Genomic DNA, 21,454 nt, shown 5'->3' with positions numbered 1-21,454 from the left:
CAGTCGGCTTTTAAAACCTGCAAGGTTTTACAGCAGCTCTCATTTCCTTCCCAGCCTTCATTAAATCTGAAGGCGTCAATGGGAATCTAAATCTTTGTGAAGAAAGTGGCCTCTCGGTATTTGCTGATAATAAGAGAAGCACGAGGATGAAAAGAGAATAAGCACTTGAACCAAGTAAACAAACAGCTATTTGCTTAAAAAATGCTCTGCCCCCTTCTCACAAGTCACGAAAGGCTGGTAGCCTTCAACAGCCATCAGTGATCACACTTGAATTCAACATCAAAATGGCTCCTGAAACACACCAGCTCTATTCTCATTCAAAACTCTACACAGCAACCAGACATGGTGGCTTACACTGTAATGCCAGCACTCGAGAAGCTGAAGCAGGAGGACTGTCTCAAGTTTACTCCCCACCTCTTAATGCCTGCTCAATGGTCCTGGACATGTTATTTAACGAACTCCAGCCTCCTCCATAAAGGGAGGAATTAACATCCATCGACCACTTTGTGAGGCACACCACAGGTACATATGGAGTCCCTAGCAGGGGCTTTTAGATCAAGCATCTAATAAACACACTAAATATCCATTATTTTCTTTCAGGGTCTAGGTAAGAGGCTACTATGCTCAAGGAAGCCATCTCCAACATCAAGTCTCCTCCCAGATTGGGATTCACCCCCACTCCCTTTCTATTTGGGATTCTTGAAGCACTCAAATAGATTATGGAACATCGAAATGGTAAAAGACAGAAAAAAGCATTTAAATCAGAGAATTATGACCTGAGCTGAGATGGAGAAACAGATGCCAAGTTGTAAAGAGAGTCTGGAAGCCTAAAGCACATAAGTTGAAAAAGCGGGTTTTCCCATAGAAGAGAAGGAGGGGAAGCACACTTGAACTCCCTGGCACAGAAAACCATTTCCTAAATATAACTCCAATAGCACAGACACTGAGAAAAACAATTAATAAACGGGACCTCCTGAAACTGTGAAGCTTCTGTAAAGCAAAGGAGACGATCAACAAGACAAACAGCAGCCTGTAGGGAAAAGATCTTCACCAACCCCACATCAGATCTCCAAAATATACAAAGAACTCAAGAAATTGGTCATCAAAAGAACAAATAATCCAATAAAAAATGAAGTACAAACCTAAACAGAGAACTCTCACCAGAGGAATCTAAAATGGCTGAAAGACACTTAAAGAAATGTTCAACATCCTTAGTCATCACAGAAATGCAAATCAAAACAACTCTGAGATTCCATCTTACACCTGTAAGAATGGCCAAGATCAAAAACACTGATGACAACTTATGCTGGAGAGGATGTGGGGTAAAGGGAACACTCCTCCATTACTGCTGGGAGTGCAAGCTGGTACAGCCACTTTGGAAATCAGTATGGTGATTTCTCAGAAAATTAGGAAACAACCTTCCTCAAGACCCAGCAATCCCACTGTTGGGTATATACCCAAAGGATGTTCAATCATACCACAAAAACATGTGCTCAACTATGTTCACAGCAGCTTTGTTTGTCATAGCCAGAACCTGGAAACAACCTAAGTGCCCCTCAGCCGAAGAATGGATAAGGAAAATGTGGTACATTTACACAATTGAGTACTACAGAGCAGAAAAAAAATGACATCTTGAAATTTGCAGGCAAATGGATGAATCCAGAAAATATCATGTTGAGTGAGGTAACCCAGACCCAGAAAGACAAATATAATATGCACTCACTCATAAGTGGCTTTTAGACATAAAGCAAAGAAAAACCAGCCTACAATTCACAATCCCAGAGAACCTAGACAACAATGAGGACCCTAAGAGACACATACATGAATTTAATCTACATGGGAAGTAGAAAAAGACATGAGTAAATTGGGAGCATGGAGATCATGAGAGAAGGTAGAAGGGGAGGGGAGAAGAAGGGAGGGAAGCAGAGAAAAATATCTAAATCAATAAAAAACAATTTTTTTAAAGTAAAAATAAAATAAAGCATAATAATGAAAAATTTCAATTTTATATATTTTGGTTGTTTATGATCAATAATATTTTTAGCAAGCTAAATTTGTTCTTTGACAATTTCACATATATGTATTTACATATATATTAATATATGTACACATATATATTGTTCTTTCACAATTTAATATATATATATATACACACACACACACATATGGTTTTTTTCGAAACAGGGTTTCTCTGTATAGCTTTGGAGTCCTGGAGCTCACTCTGTAGACCAGGCTGGCCTCAAACTCACAGAAATCCACCTGCCTCTACCTCCTGAATACTGGCATTGAATGTGTGCACCACCATCAAAAAAAAAAAAAAAGAAAGAAAGAAAAAGCAGGTTTTGTAACATCATTCTAACACTTTATTTTATGGATTTGTTTGAGACATGGTCTCTCTGTAGACCTTGGCTGTCTAGGAACTCAGGGATCCAGCAGCCTCTGCTTCCCTAGTGCTGGGATTAAAGACATGAGCCACCATGCCTGGCTATTAATTGATTTGTCAACAAGGTCTCCTTATGTCACCCTGGCTGGCATAGAGCCTACTATGTAAACCAGATAGTCTTCAAACTCACAGTGATCCTCCTGCTTGGCCACCTAAATCCTGGAATTACAGGCATGCACCCCCATACCCAGTTTGGGCTTCCATTTTGGAGTATCCAACACGTACTTCACACTCAACCAATCAGAGAGGTTTCTCCAACAATTTCACATGATTAGACTGCGAAGCCAGAGCCCTGTCCTGCTTAGAAAGTACTAGAGATGGGAGAACCTAGAGGCAGGGAGGAACTTGAGGACAAGTCAGACTTGAAGCCATCATGCAGTGAGGCTAAGATGACAGGAACTGGAAGGGCAATCTCAAACACCTCTCTGCATTAACAGACTCTGTGGCACATGACAAGTGATTACAAGTTGCAGTGTGAAGGGGAGGAAGAGCTTACAGTCCAATAGCAAGTTGATGACCTAGGAGAATGGTCATTAATCAGGAAGGAGGCGGTTCCTGATTTGCCAGTGTCTACAGATGGTTTTTTGTTTGACTGGTTGGTTGGTTGGGTTGGGTTTGGTTTGGTTTTTGAGACAAGGTTTCTTGTAGCCCGAGTAGACTTCAATGAACCTAAGGATGACCTTGAACTTGCTTCTACCTTCCAAGTGCCACGATTACAAGCATGCACCACCACACCTGGCATGGAGATACTGTGGATTGAGCCTAGGACCTTGTGCATCCTGGACAAATACTCTGCCAAGAAGATAGACATTTCCCCCAACTCTGTAAAGATTATTTTGGAACACTACAACTAAGGGGTAGGGGGAAGTAGGTCTGCTACTAGTATTCACTGACCAAAGGCCAGGGATGCTGACCAATAACCACACAGCCCAACAACAAAGAATAATCTTGCTCCAAATGTCAATGGCAGAGAGGGTAAGAAACTCCCAGGAGAAGAGACTGATGGTACACTAATGTAAAATGTCTTGAGGAAGAGTTTGAAGAGCTTGTAAATTGTTTGACATAAAATTAACATGCCAAGAGAACATCCATGCAAACAAACAGATCAAGAAGAAATTCCCTAAGTCTTCAAGTTTGTCAAATCAAGTGTATAGTCATGTGTCTAGACTGGGGGTGGCAAATATTTCTGCAAAGGGCTGAATAATAAATATTTTAAGCATTGCAAGTCATGAAGTGTCTTTCCTAACTACGCATCTCTCTTACTGCAACATTAAAAGCAAAGTCACTCTGACAATTCCTGCCTTTGTATGTGAGAGCCAGAATAAACTCTTGGAATCACCATTCATGAAAGTAGGTCATAAGACCCTCATTCTTGCCAGGCATGGTAGCCTACACCTGTGATTCCAGCATCTGGAAGGTAGAGCCAAGGAAATCAAAAGTTCAAGGCAAGCCTCAGCTAGGTACTGAGTTGAAGAAGACAAGCCTGGAATATATGAGACTGTATCAGAAAAATAAAAACAAAACCAGCGAGGTAGAAGGGAAGACCCTCATTCCCAGGAGATTCTGCCCCGCATCTGTGAGGGAAGATTGCTGCAGAGAGAGGCCAAGAAGAATCTGGACAGTCTTGCTGGCCCCTCAGTCTATTACACCTGATCACATTTACCATAATGCCTTATCACATTTCCACAAGACTGTCTATTCCTCTTCAAAGCTAAGAATAAAAAGAGTTTCCCCTGGATCTTTGGGTCTTCATTTCTGAAGGCCCCTGTGTCACATGAAACTAACTAGACTTGTTAGGCTTTGTGATAGCTAATCTTGTCAACCTGACACACCTGGAAAGAGGAAGCCTCTCCAAAAGAATTGCCTCCACCAGAGAGACATGGCTGTGGGCCACCACGTTCTTGATTGCTAATTGACACAAAAGGCTCCAGTTCACTGAGGGCAGCACCAGGCCTGGGCTGTATTAAGAAAGGTAGCTGAATATGAGCTTGGTAGCAAGCCAGCAAGCTGCATTTCTCCACGGATTTTGCTTCAAGCTCCTGCCTTGCATTCTTGATGATGGACTGTAACTTGTAAGATAAAATAAGCCCTTTCCTCCCTAATTTTGGTCAGTGTCTACCTTATTAATGTGTAAGAGTGGCCTACATGGTACTTTTTTGGTGGGTTGTTTTGTTTTTTCAAGATAGGATTTCTCGAGGCAGAGGCAGGCGGATCTCTGTGAGTTCGAGACCAGCCTGGTCTACAGAGCTAGTGCCAGAACAGGCTCCAAAGCCACAGAGAAACCCTGTCTCAAAAAACCAAAAAAAAAAAAAAAAAAAAAAAAAAAATAGGATTTCCCTGTGTAAGCCTGGTCGTCCTAGAACTCAATCTGACCTTGAACTCACAGAGATCTCACCCCGCTCCGCCCCTGTATCTGCCTCCCAAGCACTGGGGTTAAAAGTGTGCATCACCACCACCTGGCAATGCTAGTGATTTTTTGGTGGCATGAAAGCTGAAGAACTAAAGAGTCATGGAGAGAAGATGATCGGTGCCATATGGCAGAGTTCGAATCCCAGAAGAGAAGCTAGGGAAGGCCACTGATGAAGGTGCAACCCCAGCTACAGTGGAGACCCCAGATTACTGGAGACTCCAGGGCTCCGTAACAACAAACAGCCAAGGACAGTAGCAGGTGTGGAAGGAAGCCAGCCTGGACCTATAACACAAGCTGAGTGCTGTAGATGGCAGAGCCAGAGAAGTGGGACTGCCCAAACCTTTTGGAGCTCAGAAGATCATGAATGAGTCCCAGACTATGGACATGGAGTTTTTTACACTGTTAAGATTTTGATTTTGCTTTGATCTGGTTGTACCTGTACCCTGGTTCTATTCTCTTCAAATAAAAAGTATATAATTATTTTGTTTGCTTGCTTGTTTGTTTTTAATTTTACAAAAGCCTATAGTTAAACAGTCTTGGACTTTTAAATAGATACTGAACTTTTAAAGCATTAAAATTTGTAAAGATTTTGAGACTTTAAAAATTGGACCATTATATACTACAATACCAACATGAGATCTTGGGAATAAAAAAGGAAAAGTTATGGTTTAACGGTGATTTGAGTTGTCAGCTTAACACATCTGGGAAGAAGAATCTCATTTGAAGCACTGCCTCCATCAGATTAGCCCACGGTCATGTCCTTGGAATATTTTTCTTGACTACTAATTGATGTGGGGTGGCCAGACTATTGTGGACCATACCACCGCCAGGCAGTATAAGAAAGCTACCTGGGAACAAGTCAATTAGCAGCATTCCTCTGTGGTTTTACTTTAAGCTTGTGCCTTGGCTTACCTTGATGATGGTCTATACATATCCTGTAAGATGAAATAAACACTTTCTTCCCTAAGTTGCTTTTGGTCATAGTGGTATATAACAATAATAGAAAAGCTAACTGGAATATGCTTTGCTCTTCTATTTATTTGTTTGTTTTCTTCCAGAGCTGAGGATTGAACCCAGGGCCTCTTACCCCTGAGCTAAATCCCCATCCATTTCTTTTCTTTTATTAATCTTTTGTCGCAGGAATGTCAGCTGTGACCTTGGTGAGAAAACAGGTTACACCTTCCTACCCCTATACCAATCTCCAATACAACTATGAACACAGAAACTCAAATGTAACATAATTACATAATTATTTTCTCATGTCACAAATGTTCTTTTGAAGTTTTTTAATCACTTAAAAATGTGGAAAAGGTATTAGCTACAGAGAGAAAGGGTGTTCGCGCTGACCCCTGGGCAAGCTAAGGAGCTGAGAGAAGCTAGGACCTCAGGCATACTATGTCTGTGTAGGGCTGAATGAGAAGAATGCTGCCTTCTGTCTTGTCAGTAACAAATGTGTGCTTTTGGATCTATGCTTTCAGGGTCTCGTAGCCTAGTCATATACAATTTCTGTGCTACTTATTTATTTCCTGTAACCCAAAACTGCCTCAAACTCACTACAAGCCCAGGCTGGTCTTTAAATCAAAGCAATCTCCCTGAATCAAAACTTTCTAGGTACTTTAATTACAGACTCTCTTCTGAGCTTTTCCTCAACGGAAGTCTAGTCCTTTGTGTTTTGTTTGCTTTAAGACAGGGTTTTATGTAGTTTAGGCTGTTCTCAACACGTACCCAAGAATAACCTTGAACTTCTGCTCCTCCTGCCAGGATTACTTCACAAGAATGTGCCACCATGCCTAGGTTATACTGTGCTGGGGACAAAACCTAGGGCTTTGCACATGCCAGGCAAGCATTCTACCAACTAAGCTACATCTCCAGCCCCTTGTTTGGTCTTATGAAAAACTCTAAGTGGAATGATTAGTGTCTAGAAATTCAATGACTGGCCAAGGTCGCCCTTCAAGCACAAGCAGTAGAGAGAATTAGTAGATGATCTGGGATAGGCATACAGTAGCCATCCATAGTTACCAACAAGAGCAAGGAGAAGAGCAAGAACACCAGTAAAAGAGCCGTCTCCTTTCTGCAGAGCATTTAGAGCTGCCACGGGATTGAGAAGGGGAAATGGCAAAGCTGCCTGCTACTTGTACAGCTGGTAGATGGGAAAATACAGCTACTGATGCTAAGTTCAGACTAGCAGGTCCCAAAATGACAAGGATTATACACAATGTGTTTCCACACAAGTTCTGTATGTATTTCAAGGGATTGAGGAATTGGAGGAGGGGACAATGAACTAGATCCCAAATTAGTCTGTGTATGACATAATGGTGTTAGGTCATTATGAAGCTTTCTAGAAACAAAGAACCCACTTACCTGTCAATTCAATAATTTCCATCCTCTTCCCATCTACATCCTGACCAACAAAGCGAAGGTCTTTCTTCTCAAATCGGTTGATCATGTTAGGGTTTACCTGGAAATGCAAGCAAGAAAGTGAAGCTTTGAATTACAGAGAAATTCTAACAGCTTATAAAGAGGTCCTGCATCCATTGGAAGGTTTTTCCATTGCATTGACCCTCTACTTAATTCATATATTCAACACTCCCAAATCTCATTTTAAATTCCTGATGAATTTAAGAAATGAAGTCTAATTCAAGTCACATGAACCTGGGAGGTTCATGCTGTATCACTCAGAGATAGGATAGGGAAAAGGACCATGGCAATGCAAATATTCTGAATCAGAACCTTGATACCAACCACTTATAGACATCCTTGTATCTGCTGCTTCCCTGAGTTAGGTGTACTTAACAATCTGTGATGGCCAATCTTCATTGTCAGTTTAACTAGATTTACAATTATTGGGGAGACACACTTCTGGGCATGTGTATAGAACATTTCCAAGGAGTTACTGGCTAAGAAGGGAATATCCATCCTGATAGAGGCAGCACTACCCCATGGTTAGGGGCGCTGAACTAAATAAAAAGGAAATAAGGAAAAAATAAGCTGAATATCAGCATTCCTCCCTTCTTCCCTCCCCTTTACTTTCCCTTCTCCCTCCCTTTTTCCTAACTGCTGTCAAAATGGTATCAGACACCTCATATCTGATTTCCCCATCATGATTTCCTTATAATGATGGCCTGTTTCTCCTTAAACTGTGAACCAAAATAAATCCTTCCTAAGTTTGTCTTGTGTGTATTTTACAAAGCAACAAGAAAGTAACATACACTATCTATCCCCAAATTCTAATTTTTAAAATGTGAATGTGTATAGTGTGCATGTGTATAAGTGTATTTGCATGTTATGGGTACACATGGGTATGGGTGCATGTGCTCGAGTGTGCATGTACATGGAAGCCAGAGGTTGATGTTAGGTATCTTCTTTCATAGTCTACTAAGGTTGGGCCCCCTATTGAACCTGGAGCTTGCCCAGCTTGCCCCGAGAATCCTTCTTTAGCCTGCTGTGTGCTGAGATGATACAGGCCATCACACTTGCCAGCACTTATGTGGGTGCTAGGAATCTAAATTCTAGTTCTCACACTTATGAGGCAAGCACTTTACCCAGAGCCATCTCCCCAGGACCCCAAATCACAAGTTTGAGTGAGGATTGAAATTCCTCTTTCCCTTGATCTCAGGACTCTTTTCTGTTCCTTTCTAAAAGCTGACTCCAATTGACAAAGACAAATATAATTAACCCATTGTGGTGGTTTAAATAAGAATGCCCCCCATAGGCTCGTATCTTTGAATGCTTAGTCATTATCACTATTTGAGAAAGTTTAGAAGATGGGGAGGTGTGGCCTTGTTGGAGGAAGTGTGTCACTGGAGGTGGGCTTGAGGTTTCAAATGCTCACGCCAGGCCCAGTGTCTCTCCTTCCCCCCCTCAGTCTGTGAACCAGGATGTAGCATTCAGCTACTGCTCCAGCTTTTTATGTGCAGCTGTGCTCCCCACCATGATGATGAGAGATGCTACGGAAATATAGCAGCCTCACCTACAGATATTATGAAGCTGAACACAGTTGCCAAAGGGCCTACTTAGAATTGCCGGGATTCTCTGCACCAATTGTTCACATCCCTCAGTAACTCAGATGAAAGGCATACCTCATAGCGATGTCTGTGTCTTTCTTCTATATAAGGAACGTCACCATAAAGCTTCTCTGTGAAGACATAAGAATGGAATTAACACTGAGTGATGAGCTTCAGAAGCACATCAGGGCAAGAGTGTAGATCTCTGTGATCTCCAACGGAGTCATAGAAAGGACCAGACTCCAAGGAACAATGTAGATTCTCTTGTCTTCCAGTAGGAAATCATGCAGCAATTCTCTTGTCCCTGCTTACCAAGTGCTAAGGTTACAAGAGCACACCACCAGGCTCATCACATGCTGCTGAGGATCCGAGCTCAGGTTCTCATGCTTACAAGGCAAGCACTGTATACACTGAGCCATCTCCCCAGCCCCTATGTCCAATTTTTATGAGGTACTGGTGATCAAACTCATGGCTTTGTGCATGCAAAGGAAGCACTCTACCAACTGAGTCACATCTCCAGAGCCACTTGCATATTCTCTCACCCTATGTACTGGGTGCTTTTGTGTGTCAACCTGACACAAGCTGGAGTCAGAGAGGAAGGAGCCTCAGCTGAGGAAATGCTTCCATGAGATCCAGCTGTAGGGCATTTTCTCATTTAGTGATCAATGGGGGAGGGTCCAGCCCACGGTGGGTGGTGTCAGCCCTGGGCTGGTGGTCCTGGGTTCTGTAAGAAAGCCGGTTGGGAAAGCAAGCCAATAAGCAGTACTCCACCATGGCTTCTGCATCTCAATGGATCCTGCCCTGTATGAGTTCCCGTCCTGACTTCTTTCAGTGATGAACTGTGGTGTGCAAGTATAAGCCAAATAAACTCTTTCCTCCCCAAATTGCTTTTTGATTATGGTATTTCATCTCAGCAATAGAAACCGTAACCAAGACACCCACTGTCCAGATTACTGCATGTTCATCCTTAAAATATACTCTGACCCTAACATTGGACTTCTAGACTAGGAGTGTAGTTCAGTGGTGTGTGTGTGTGTGTGTGTGACCTAACATTAGACTTCTAGACTAGGAGTGTAGTTCAGTGGTGTGTGTGTGACCCTAACATTAGACTTCTGGACTAGGAGTGTAGTTCAGTGGTGGTGTGTGTGACCTAACATTAGACTTCTGGACTAGGAGTGTAGTTCAGTGGTGGTGTGTGTGACCTAACATTAGACTTCTGGATTAGGAGTGTAGTTCAGTGGTGTGTGTGTATGTGACCTAACATTAGACTTCTGGACTAGGAGTGTAGTTCAGTGGTGTGTGTGTGAGCGCTAGAGTGCTAGTTTGGCAGGCACAAGATCCTGGATTTGGGCTGGGGAGATGGCTCAGCATGTGTAAGCATTTGCCTCAAAAGCCTGACAACCCAAGTTCAGTTCACGAAACCCATGTAAAAAAACTAATGTGGTACACATTTGTTATTCCACCATTCCTACAGCATGGTGGAAGATAGAGACAGGAGAACTCTCTGGAAGCTTTCAGCCAGGCAGTCTGAAGTACATAGCACAACTGAAACCAGAGAGACCTTCCTCAACAAAGTCAAAGGCCAGAATGAACCCCAGAGTTCTCTGGCCTCTATACATGAACTACAGTACATATGTGCACACAAAATATATATAAACACACACACATGGTATGGCACATACGTGCCCACATACACTAACATACACACAGGTGCACACACCACAACTCTCATGGACAGATTCCCTAACACTGCCAAAGGTTTGCGGGGAGCGGTAAAATGAAGACAAAGACTAAAGCACAAAGATGTTCACTGTTGTGCTATTTAACAGATGACACATGGAAACAAGGTGAGCATCAAAATGAAAAGGCTGGTGGATTAAATATCACCTTGTTTACCTATGCTTAATCAGGAGCGTGTGGCTGCAAATCAGGCAAGGCGGCACTTAAACAGCCATGTAGCTGCACCACCACGGCTCAGTGCACCACCTTCAGCAAGACCTTGGGCACAGCAGTCTACAAAATGGATGCTCAGTGACTACAGGATCACATGGACAGAGCCAGTTCCATCAGCAAACGCCATTCAATTAGGTTGCAATATTGGAACCCACTGAGAAAGCAGTGATGATCTCCACAGCATCAACCCTCGTGGTTCAGATCCCAGCACATATCAAGGAACAAAAAGGGCTGGCGTCACAGTCAAGCTCTACCAGAATCAGGAACCACGCTCTGCTCGGTAGACAAAGTAGCTATAGAATTTCAAAGACATCATGAAGCTGCAATAGGAAGTCTCCACTGAGAAAGATCAAATTAATGCCTCGTGACTTTGAGCTTTTGACTTGGAACAAAAACATACCAATTACATGCCTCTGAGTAAGTGATGATCATAGGCAAGCTTCTGTTTGCGATTCTGCCCATACAGACGGGGTGTGTGGTGATGAAATGAATAATAGTGAACAGTTAAGGTATTCTAAAGAAGTCAGGCGGTGGTGGCCCACGCCTTTAATTCGGCAGTTGGGAGGTAAAGACAGTCAAATCTCTAAGTTCAAGGCCAGCCTGGTCTACACAGTGAGTTCCAAGACAGCCAGAGCTGTTGTTGCACAGAGAAACCCCATCTCTAAAAATTAAAAAAAAAAAAAGTTCCCTCCCCCTCCTCCCACTCCTCTCCCCCTCCCCCCACTCCTCTCCCCCTCCCTCTCCAGTCTGAAGGGCAGTCAGGGTTCCCTGCCCTGTGGAAAGTCCAAAGTCCGGGGAGGGAAATGGGAGGCGGGGAGGAAGCAGAATTTTTTTTTCAATAAAAAATTATATTACAAAAAAATGTTTTAGAGAAAAGTGGGGAGAGTTGAGGCAAAAGAGACCTTTGAGAAATATACTGCTAATATACTGCCAAAGGATGGGGTCATTCAGGATCACCTTTGTACTAAAACTATTGGTTCATACAAAGAAAAATGGGGAACAGCAGTGATACACAGTTGGAAAGTAGGGAGGCATTACACCGACTCTGTGTGAACCTCAGAAACTTTGTGATTTATGAACTATTATCTAGCATAAGGCAGTCTGTACTTGCTAAGACAGGCGACAGGAAGAGGGAGGGAGAAGGAGAAGACAGAGACTCTGAAGCCAGACTAAATGGCTTTAAATCCCTCTATGCTATTAAATAGATATGTACCTTGGTAGTCTTGATGCCTCAGTTTTCCCTATCTGTGAAATGGGAATTATGATTATCCCCACTTTATAGAGTCATTGTGAAGATCAAATAAATCCAAGTATTAAAACAGTGAAGAAATCAAATCTATAACTGTTACTGTTATTTCTAGATAATGAAATAAAAATAGAAAGGAAGGATGTAGAACATAAGTTCTATGTGGTAAGACAAATAGGGACCTGTCTGATCTTTAACACCAACACTCATTACACAGCAGGTAGTGACAGACTTGTGATGAATAAATGGAACATACATATACAATGCACATAGTGTATGAGACATTTCTGGAATTTTTGTTATCAATTTACTTATTTATTGGCACTAAAGATTAAACCCAAGTCCTTGGATACACTAGGGAAGTGCTCGAACATTGATTAAGTCACACTGTCTTTGTCAGTCTTACTTTTATTTTAAAAAGTTCTTTATTTTGAGACAAGGTCTCACTAAATTAATTCCCTGGGCTGGCCTTAAACTTGCTCTGTAGCCCATGCAGGCTTTGAATTTGTGATTCTCCTGCCTCCGTTTCTGGGGTAGCTGGGATTACCGGCTGAGCCACCACATCCAGCTGTTTGGAATTTTTATTTTATGCATTTAAAATCTTTTATTGCTTACAAATCTATTAGAAATAAACTCAGAAAAGCAACCCATGGTGATGCTTTAAACTTCTGAGTTAAGAATAAACTTAGGGGCTGGTGAGATGGCTCAGCACTGAAGAGCACTCATATACATAAAATTAAATTTTAAAAATAGTAGTATCAGAAATTATACTCATAAAGTCTCACTACATGACTCTCCAAATTGAGCTGAACAAGGATGGCAACAATGAGCATGTCAAACTGGCTGGGGGAAAGCCCACACTGCCCCAACCCTCCAAAGAACTGAGGAAAGCTGGGAGTGGGAGAGGCGGTCTTCCCCAGGGAAGAGCACAGCAATTGGTTGTCCATTGCCAAGCAGTCAGCCCTGAAAACATACATACAAGTAATATACAAGTAACATTATACAGATTCAACAGGTTATATTTATCCTGTCATATAAAATCCACTTGCTCTTCCATCATTTTGTTTCTCACTGCACCCCCCCCAGGCTTGGCATTTTGGTCTCCAATAAACCTTTCTTTCTACCCATGGAGTGGTGCGCCTCAGCGGTTTCACTGTGTCATCACTTATACTTGAAGACAAGCATGTCACCAAGTGAGCTCTCTCGCAAGCCCTCTATCCAATATTGATTCAGCACATTGCCTCCCTTGCAGACAAGGAAACATTCTTTTTGTTATTGTTGTTTATTGTTTTTTTTTTTTTTTTTTTTTGAGATAATGTTTCTCTGTGTCACCCTGGCTGTTCTGGAACTCTGTTGGCTAGGTTGGCCTCAAACTCAAGAGTGCTGCCTCCTATGTGCTGGAATTAAAGGTGTGTGCCACCATGCCCAACCAAAGACACTTCCATAAGGAGCCCAGGGTAGGGTCTTACTTTCTTAGACCCCTGTACCCACAAGACACTGATCCTAGAACCCATGGAACCTTACTTGGAGCTATCAACAGAAAAGACTTTTTGCTTTGAGAACTGTTTGGATTTTTCCTCTTTAAGTTCCAGCTATTCCATATCATGTGAAGGTCAAGAGTCGGCTCAGTGGTTTTCTAACAAGTGACCTGGATGACAAAGATTCTGTCCTGTGGAAAATGGTCATTGGGTCCGAGGCTGTGACAGGAATAACTGAAGTGCTCCATTGAGTCTTCATTCCTGGTACTTGGAAAGTACACAATCAGGACCTGAATACAGCAGTACATGCCTAGAACCCCCAGCCCCTTGGAGGTAAAGGCAGCATGGAGTGTTCCAGACAAGCCTGGGCTATATAGTGAAAGGCAGCCCCCAAGCCCAAGGGCTAGGGATGTATCTCAGAGACAACATGTCTCATATGCACAAAGTTCTCTATCCCCAACACCATAAAGAAAGAAAACAAAAGTAAAGAATCAGGGCCTGGTTCTAACTTTCTCCTCTCCTTGCTACTTTTGGACTTCAATGTTGTACCTTCCACTTCTATGAAACAATGCATTCATTTTCAATATCTAAACAGCTTCCCCTTCCCTAATTTTATGTTTTTTGATCAGTTTTAATGTCATTTTTATATATTTTTTATTTATGTTATCAGATATTTGAATGTATACCATTTGAGTGCCTGGTGCCTAAGGACACCAGAAGGGCATTTGATCTTCTGGAACTAGAATTACAGGTGATTGTGAACCACCATGTGGGTGTTAGCAATCTAACCATGTCCTCTGGAGAGCAGTCAGTGTTCTTAATCATCGAGCCACCTCTCCAGATTAGTATGTCAAACTTTTGAGGATAAAACATCACAATTTGAACACATCATCCTGCTTTCAACCCTATACTGCAGTGCTTTATTGTCTTTCATGGATTTTGTTTGTCAGTTGCTGAGGATAGAGCCTTGTGTATGTTAGACAAGCATTCTACCACTGAGCTATATCCCCAAGCCTCCTTATCTAAAAAAGAGAGAGAAGACAGCAGTAGAGGGAAGAGAGAGAACCTGTAAGGAACAAAGGTTATTTGCTCCCCTCTTCTCAAGCCATCCTCACCCCAACCCACCCCGGTGCAGAGGCTCACCAGGACCTCATACATGATTGGCAAATACTCCAACAGTGAGCTATGCCCCCAGTCCAATTGATTCCCATTTGTTGTGGAATATTTGTTTACCCTGTAAAAAAAAACGTCTTTTTGCCAAGGCACCTTCTGATTGGTTTGATAAAGGGCTAAATGGCCAATAGCTAGTCAAGAAGAGAATAGGCGGGATTTCCAGGAAAAGAGAGAACTCTGGGGAAAAGAAAGACTGGATTAGCTAGAGAGAGACAGAGGAAAAAACAGGAGGTATGGGACATAAGAAAAATAATGCCATGTGGTAGAATGTAGATTAATGTAAATGGGTTAAGTTATAAGAGGTAGTGGAGAACAAGCTTAAGCTAAGGCCAAGCTTTTATAATTAATAACAAGTATTGGTGTCATTATTTGCAGGCAAAAAAAAAGTTCCAAGTAGGCTTGGTGCTCATGGCATACAGAGGCATGGCTCTTTAAAAAGGCCCTGCTACTGAGCACTTGAATGGGGTTTATGAGCAGTGGCAAGCTACTTGGTGGTGGGAGACTAGGTAGAAATGCTTACTGCAGTGTGGACCCAGAAGCTTCCCAGAGCTGGGGCAGATAGACCAGCTCCAAGTCAGGGCCCACAGGCATGAGGCTCCACTATTACCAACCTGAAGGGGACATAAGACAGCTGGCACACCATGTGCTAAGTGGAGCCACACAATGGAGGGCCTCGCCACTGCTTAGCAGTTTAAGGTTTGGTTCACACGAAGAAGGCTACAGAAGCACAAGAAGTCAGTTCCAGGCCAAAACAAACTCTGAAAAGGGTACAGTGTGCTTAAAAATGTGCTTAGATACTAAAGAAAGAAAATGGGTATAGACAGTCATAGAAAACAAATAAATGAACAATTTTAAAAAATAGGCCAGACGGTGGTGGTGCACATCTTTAATGCCAGCACTCAGGAGGCAGAGCCAGGTAGATCTCTGAGTTCATGGCCAGCCTAGTCTACAAAGAGAGTTCCAGGATAGCCAGGACTGTTTCACAGAGAAACCCTGTCTCAAAAGCCAAAAAGGAAGAAAGAAAGAAAGAAAGAAAGAAAGAAAGAAAGAAAGAGAGAGAGAGAGAGAGAGAGAGAGAGAGAGAGGGAGGGAGGGAGAGAGAGAGAGAGAGAGAAAGAAAGAAAGAAAGAAAGAAAGAAAGAAAGAAAGAGAGAGAGAGAGAGAGAGAGAGAGAGAGAGAGAGAGAGGGAGGGAGGGAGGGAGGGAGGGAGGAAGGAAGAAAGAAAGAAAGAAAGAAAGAAAGAAAGAAAGAAAGAAAGAAAGAAAGAAAGACAGACAGACAGACAGACAGACCTACCATGGGCAACTGAATGAGAACCCCATCTCAAAATAAAAAAAAGTAAAAAGAACTAAGGATGTGGTTCAGTGGCAAAGTGCTTGCTTGAGGCTCAAGTTCAATCCCCTCTACTGAAAAAAAAAATATTTTAGAGAGTAATTTTTTAACAATGATACTGTAGGGCCAGAGAGGCACTCAGTAGAAGGCTAGAAGCCAACATATGGACAGTGTCACATGACCTGGTTCTGACTCTCCCAACATCCCAGATGCTCTTTTGCCTTCAGCCAACCATTTTCTCTGTCAAAAACAGAGATGCTGTATTAAGTAGCTTGGTCTTTCTTCTATGCCACTTAGCAGGATAGCTAACAGGCAGACAGGAAGTGAGGAGATGCCATCTTTCACTCCTCTCCCGACCATGTGCTGCTTCTTGTTCAGATCACGATTCATCCAACCTCCTGGTCCAGCCCATCACCAACAATGACCTTTCATTTTTGTTTGCTTTCTTTATCTCAAACGGTTGGGAAATTTTTCAAAAGTCACAGAAAATGAGACAAGATTAAACTTCAGTTTCCACCAATAAAGTTATATTGCCTACCTGAACAGTGTGATGGCTGCTCCTGAATTAGAAAAAAAACTGCATCAACCACTGGTTTCGATCATTTGGGTGACAGACTTGGGGACGGGAAGACCTCTCCCTGCTAACAAAACCTGAGACCTAAGCAATCTCCACTCAAGCAAACCAACAACTAGTTGGGGAAGAAAAGGGCCTGTGTAGCAATGGAAAAAGGCAGTCAAAGGCAGCAATGAAGATTAACTTCTGATCTCGATAACAGAGCAGGCAAACTAATGATGTGAGCAGAAAACTAGGGAATGGAGGACAATGGCGGAGCTGATGTCATTCTGAACTTACTCACCCTTCTTTCAAACAATCGGGTTCAAACAATCTGGCAGAATTACCAGTCATAAAGTGTTCATAGCCTTGGACCTAATAACCCAACTTCTGGAAACCCGTCTTAAGGAAACATTGAAAGGAACAAAAAGCCCGTGTGGAGATGTCCCAATCAGCACTTTTCTTATAAAACGCTGGAACCAATCTGAAATGGTTATCGGTAGGAAATGAATCAGCACATTAGGGCTCCTTAACTCAATTAAACACTATATACCCGGGACCAGGTACACTGGAACACACCTGAAGTCCTCAGCATTCAGAACACTTGAGCCCAAGAGCTCAAAGCAAACCTGAGTAACAAGAACTACTGGGGGTGGGGGAAGAAGACAGAGACAAGAACAGTGACTGACAAGCAGTCTGGTAATCTCGTAAGTGAGAGGTGGAGGCAGAAAGATCAGGTGTCAAGGTCTTTGCCTATATAGTGAGTTCCAGGCCAATATGGGCTACATGAGACCCTGACTCAAAACTACAGCTTTCTGTGTGTTTCAGTTTTCTCTAAGGACAGGTTTGTTGACAGGTTATCCAGTCCCAAGTGGTCAGTCCTAAACACACGTGTACATATAAGTAAACACTAAATGAACTCAGTAGGTTTTACACACATACACACACACAAAACAACAACAACAACAATAATCATAGAGGTTGTGAATTTGAGGAATTTGAGGTGCATACACAGGAGAAGTTGGATTGGGGAGAAGTGAAGTGATGTAAATACAGCACTCATGATGAAATTCTCAAAAGGAGGGGGGAAGGCCTTGGACTTCCCACAGGGCAGGGCACCCTGACTTCTCTTAGGACTGGAGAGGGAGGGGGAGAGGGAGGGGGGGGGGGGAGGGGAAAGGGGGGGGGGGGAGGAGGTGGAAATTTTTAATAAATAAATAAATAAACTTAAATTTTAAAAATACATATATACACATACTAAAGCCTAAATGGACACAAAACCCAGATACATAAAATTATGCTACAATAAAAGAATATAGAGATTAAGCATAATAAAGTTCAGAAAAGACCACAGATACACAAACTTAGAGAGTCATAAACAGTTTAGAAAAACAGCTGATGTTTAACGGCCTTTAAACCAGCTTCGACAACTCCACACACACTACCACTGGCCCTTTTATTTAAAGGGCCTTGCCCCACTTTGAGGCAGGCAGGCCTCAAACTTGCTATATAGCCAAATATGACCTTGGATTTTTCTTTTGCTTTTTGTCTTGTTTTGTTTTCCAAGATAGGGTTTCTCTATGCAGCCCTGGAATTCTCTCCATAGACCAGGATGACCTCAAACTCAAAAATCTGTATGCCACTGCCTCCCAAAGTGCTGGAATTAAAGGTAGGGGCCACCACTGCCTTTCTTGACATTGAATTTTTTTTTATCCTCTTGCCTCTACCTCCCAGGTGCTAGGATTACAAGTATGCACACCACCAGGAGGTCCTGCTCATTCGGTGCAGGGGATGGAACTCAGGGCTTCACGCGTCAGAGGCAAGCATTCTATCAACTGAGTTACATTCTCACCTCCTAAGGCCCTTGAAACAAATAAGCAAAACAAAACCCAATCTCAAAGAACACATCCACACAGGACACAGAACAGAAACAAACTCTTATGAATACAGTTCTTATAAACAGGGTAAATAATGACCACAGGTACCTTTGTTCAAATAAATTTATACATATAATCCCTGGCTCAGAAAGAGTGAATTCAATTTTTCACAACCCTTATTGGATTAACAAGTGACAGAAGATAAGCAAGAATTGTCCCTCAATAGAAAAGTATTCAAGCTTTTTTCTGCTGGAGGGCAACCTTTTATTAAAGACTTCTTTACTTTCCTGCTTCTCCCTAAGTACAAAGCACTGAGTACAGGCCTACAAATTGAAATTAAAAAAGGATGGCATAAAAACAATTTCTATCAAAATTGTTAATCATTTTAATCATTTTGTTTCATTAGTTTTTGGTTTTGGTTTGAAATAGGATTTCGATGTGTATTCCTGGCTGTCCTGGAACTCACTATGTAGATTAGGCTGGTATTGAACTCACAGAGATGCCCCTGCCTCTGTCTCCCAGCTGCTGGGATTAAAGGTGTGTGTCACTTGTCCAGCTCAAAATGGTAAATCATTTTTACAGGTAGCATAGGCAAATGTATTTTGCTCACACCAACCTTGCAAAAATGTGCTGACTAGAAAAGAAGCCTACAAAATAAATGTCTCAGTTTGTGAAAAAATAAGATCCTACAAAATAAATATTCTACCTAGGGAGCCAAAAGCCCACAATATTACAAGGCTTTGTTTGTTAATAAAAAGACATTCAATAGAATAATGGCGAAAGTTGTTAGCACTTACAGCCATTGCTAAAGACCTCATGGGAAGCTAGTTTCACCAGGTGGGGAGGCAAAACTTTATGCTTGCTAAAAACCACAGGTACACACGCCACCTGCCTTTTGTAAAGAAAGAAGAACAATTTAAAATGAAGGCAATCAGGAAACTGAGGATATGTGGCTCAGTTGGTAGAGCAAGTTCCTTGGGTGTGATCTCCAGCACGGCTTAAATTGGGAGTGGTAGCTCAAAAGAGAAGGGAAAGATAGAAGGATCAAAGTCATCCTTGACTACGCAGTGACTTTGAGGCCAGCTTAGACTATATTAGCCCCTAGATAAAAAATTAATACATGAATAAAATTAAAGCAATTAAGTTTAATAAATCATTGAGTAAAACAGCCCATAAGCTTGTAAGCAGACTTTTGAAATTGCCATACAACCACACCACGGACTATTATATAGCTATTACAAGAAAGGAAATACTGATGCGTGCTATCATGGAGGAAACTTGAAAATAGTGTGTTTAGTGATGGAAGCCAGATATAAAAGGCCTTCTTTCATGTGGTTCCATTTACATTAAAATGCCAGAATAGGTAAATTTTTAAAAAGCGGATCGATGATTGCCAGAGGCTGCGGAAATAAAGGTGGCAACACAGTAGAGAAATTTCTATTGGAGGTAATGAAAATGATCCAAAATTGATGCTGATGACAGTAGGACATCTTTGTGGCTACTCTAGTGATGGCTGACCAGCTCTGTGAGAACAATGAATGCAGCAAATTGTATACTAACAGATGAATTATATGCTGTGGGTCTTATGTCTCTATAAAAAATTATCTTTGGTGCTATGTTTAAGTTTCATAAAATTCACAGTCATGGAGATATCTCAGAAGGTAAAGATTCTAGCCAGGCAGTGGTGGCAATATACTTTTAATCCCAGCACTCGGGAGGCAGAAGACAGATGTCTGTGACTTCAAAGTGAACCTCTGTGAGTTCGAGGCCAGCTTGGTCTACAAAGTGAATTCCAGGAGAGCCAGAACTGTTACATAGAGAAACAATGTCTCAATAAAAATCTTAAAATATATTAAACACAATGATTTTTTATAAAAGTTTAATACAGTTATCACCAAATCTTTCACAACACATAATTTTGATCATCTTTTTCACTAACCACTTTGGGTTTTTTTTTTCACTTATACAATTACAAGAACAAAGTTTCAAAGACTTTGAAAAGAACTGAAAGGCAAAGAAGCACTAACAGTCATAAAGAGAAAGCTCTTACATTTGTAAAGGAAAGTGCAGGAACAAACGCCTCTTGCAGAAAGGAAGAAAGGCTGTTCACTGGTCTACTTGGTTGTTCAACTTCAAGCTTGCTAAGAAGCACTATGCTTTTCCCAAGCTTTAGACCATCCTTTAAGGAAACAGTATTTTCAATCTTACTCTTCCTTCAGTTAGGAAAGTGTTTTGCTTTATTTGGAAGTGGGACATGAGACAGGGTCTTGGTTCTGAATATGACTTTAATCCTCCAGCCTCTACCTTCTGAGTGCTGAGATTACAAGCCGGTACCATCCTACCCAACTCTTGGTTTTTATGATGCTGGGCTGGAACACAGGGTCCCATACACGTGGGGCTAGGGCTCTACCACTGAACCCCATTCTCTGCCCCAGAAGATATTCTTACGAATGGCTCTGGATACCAGAGCTCTCCAGGCCCTGCAGCACCTTGCCCTTCCCAGCCGTATTTTTTTCACTTGTTTTGAGGCCCTGGGAAGACAAGATTGCTTCCTGTCCAGCCCCTGCTAGAGCTGCAGAACCCAGCATGGTGCATATGCACAGGACAGGCACTCAAGATACATTTAGTAAATTAAATTATGGGCTCTGGGGTTTGGTTAACATGAAGCTATTCTCACATAATATGATAATCTATGAAACAAGGTCCACAGAAATAATAATTAACCCTGTGGGGATCAGGAAAATCAGCAAATTATCAGCTAGTAAGCCAGGTTCTTCTCTCTCCCTCTGCAGGGATTCTTTTACTGAAGGGATAGAAACCTGTTGTTTGTTTGTTTGTTTACTGATTTTTCAAAACAGGGTTTCTCTGTGTAATAGCCCTGGCTGTCCTAGAACTCACTCTGTAGACCAGGCTGGCTAGAGATCTGCCTGCCTCTGCCAGGCTGTTTATTTTTTTAAGTCTTCTAGACTGCCTATCTCTCTCCC

At 42.0% G+C, this 21,454-nt stretch overlaps 1 protein-coding gene across 2 annotated transcripts in view; it reads right to left on the bottom strand.

The window, feature by feature from the left end:
- The window catches only part of Ctps2 (CTP synthase 2), a 116,178-nt gene that overhangs the window by 21,941 nt on the left and 72,783 nt on the right, over positions 1-21,454 (bottom strand). For both annotated transcript variants that reach the window (XM_050160595.1, XM_050160596.1), the window contains 2 exons: positions 8,933-8,988; positions 7,215-7,311 (listed from right to left, as the gene is read on the bottom strand). In XM_050160595.1, the coding sequence (XP_050016552.1) occupies positions 7,215-7,311; positions 8,933-8,988 (153 nt within the window). The remainder of the gene's footprint in view (positions 1-7,214; positions 7,312-8,932; positions 8,989-21,454) is intronic.

This window comes from Alexandromys fortis, unplaced genomic scaffold, assembly GCF_014885135.2.
Source record: "Alexandromys fortis isolate MF-2015 unplaced genomic scaffold, M_Fortis_MF-2015_v1.1 scaffold_120, whole genome shotgun sequence".
Classification (NCBI taxonomy): domain Eukaryota; kingdom Metazoa; phylum Chordata; class Mammalia; order Rodentia; family Cricetidae; genus Alexandromys; species Alexandromys fortis.
This window is presented reverse-complemented; position numbering and strand designations above follow the sequence as displayed.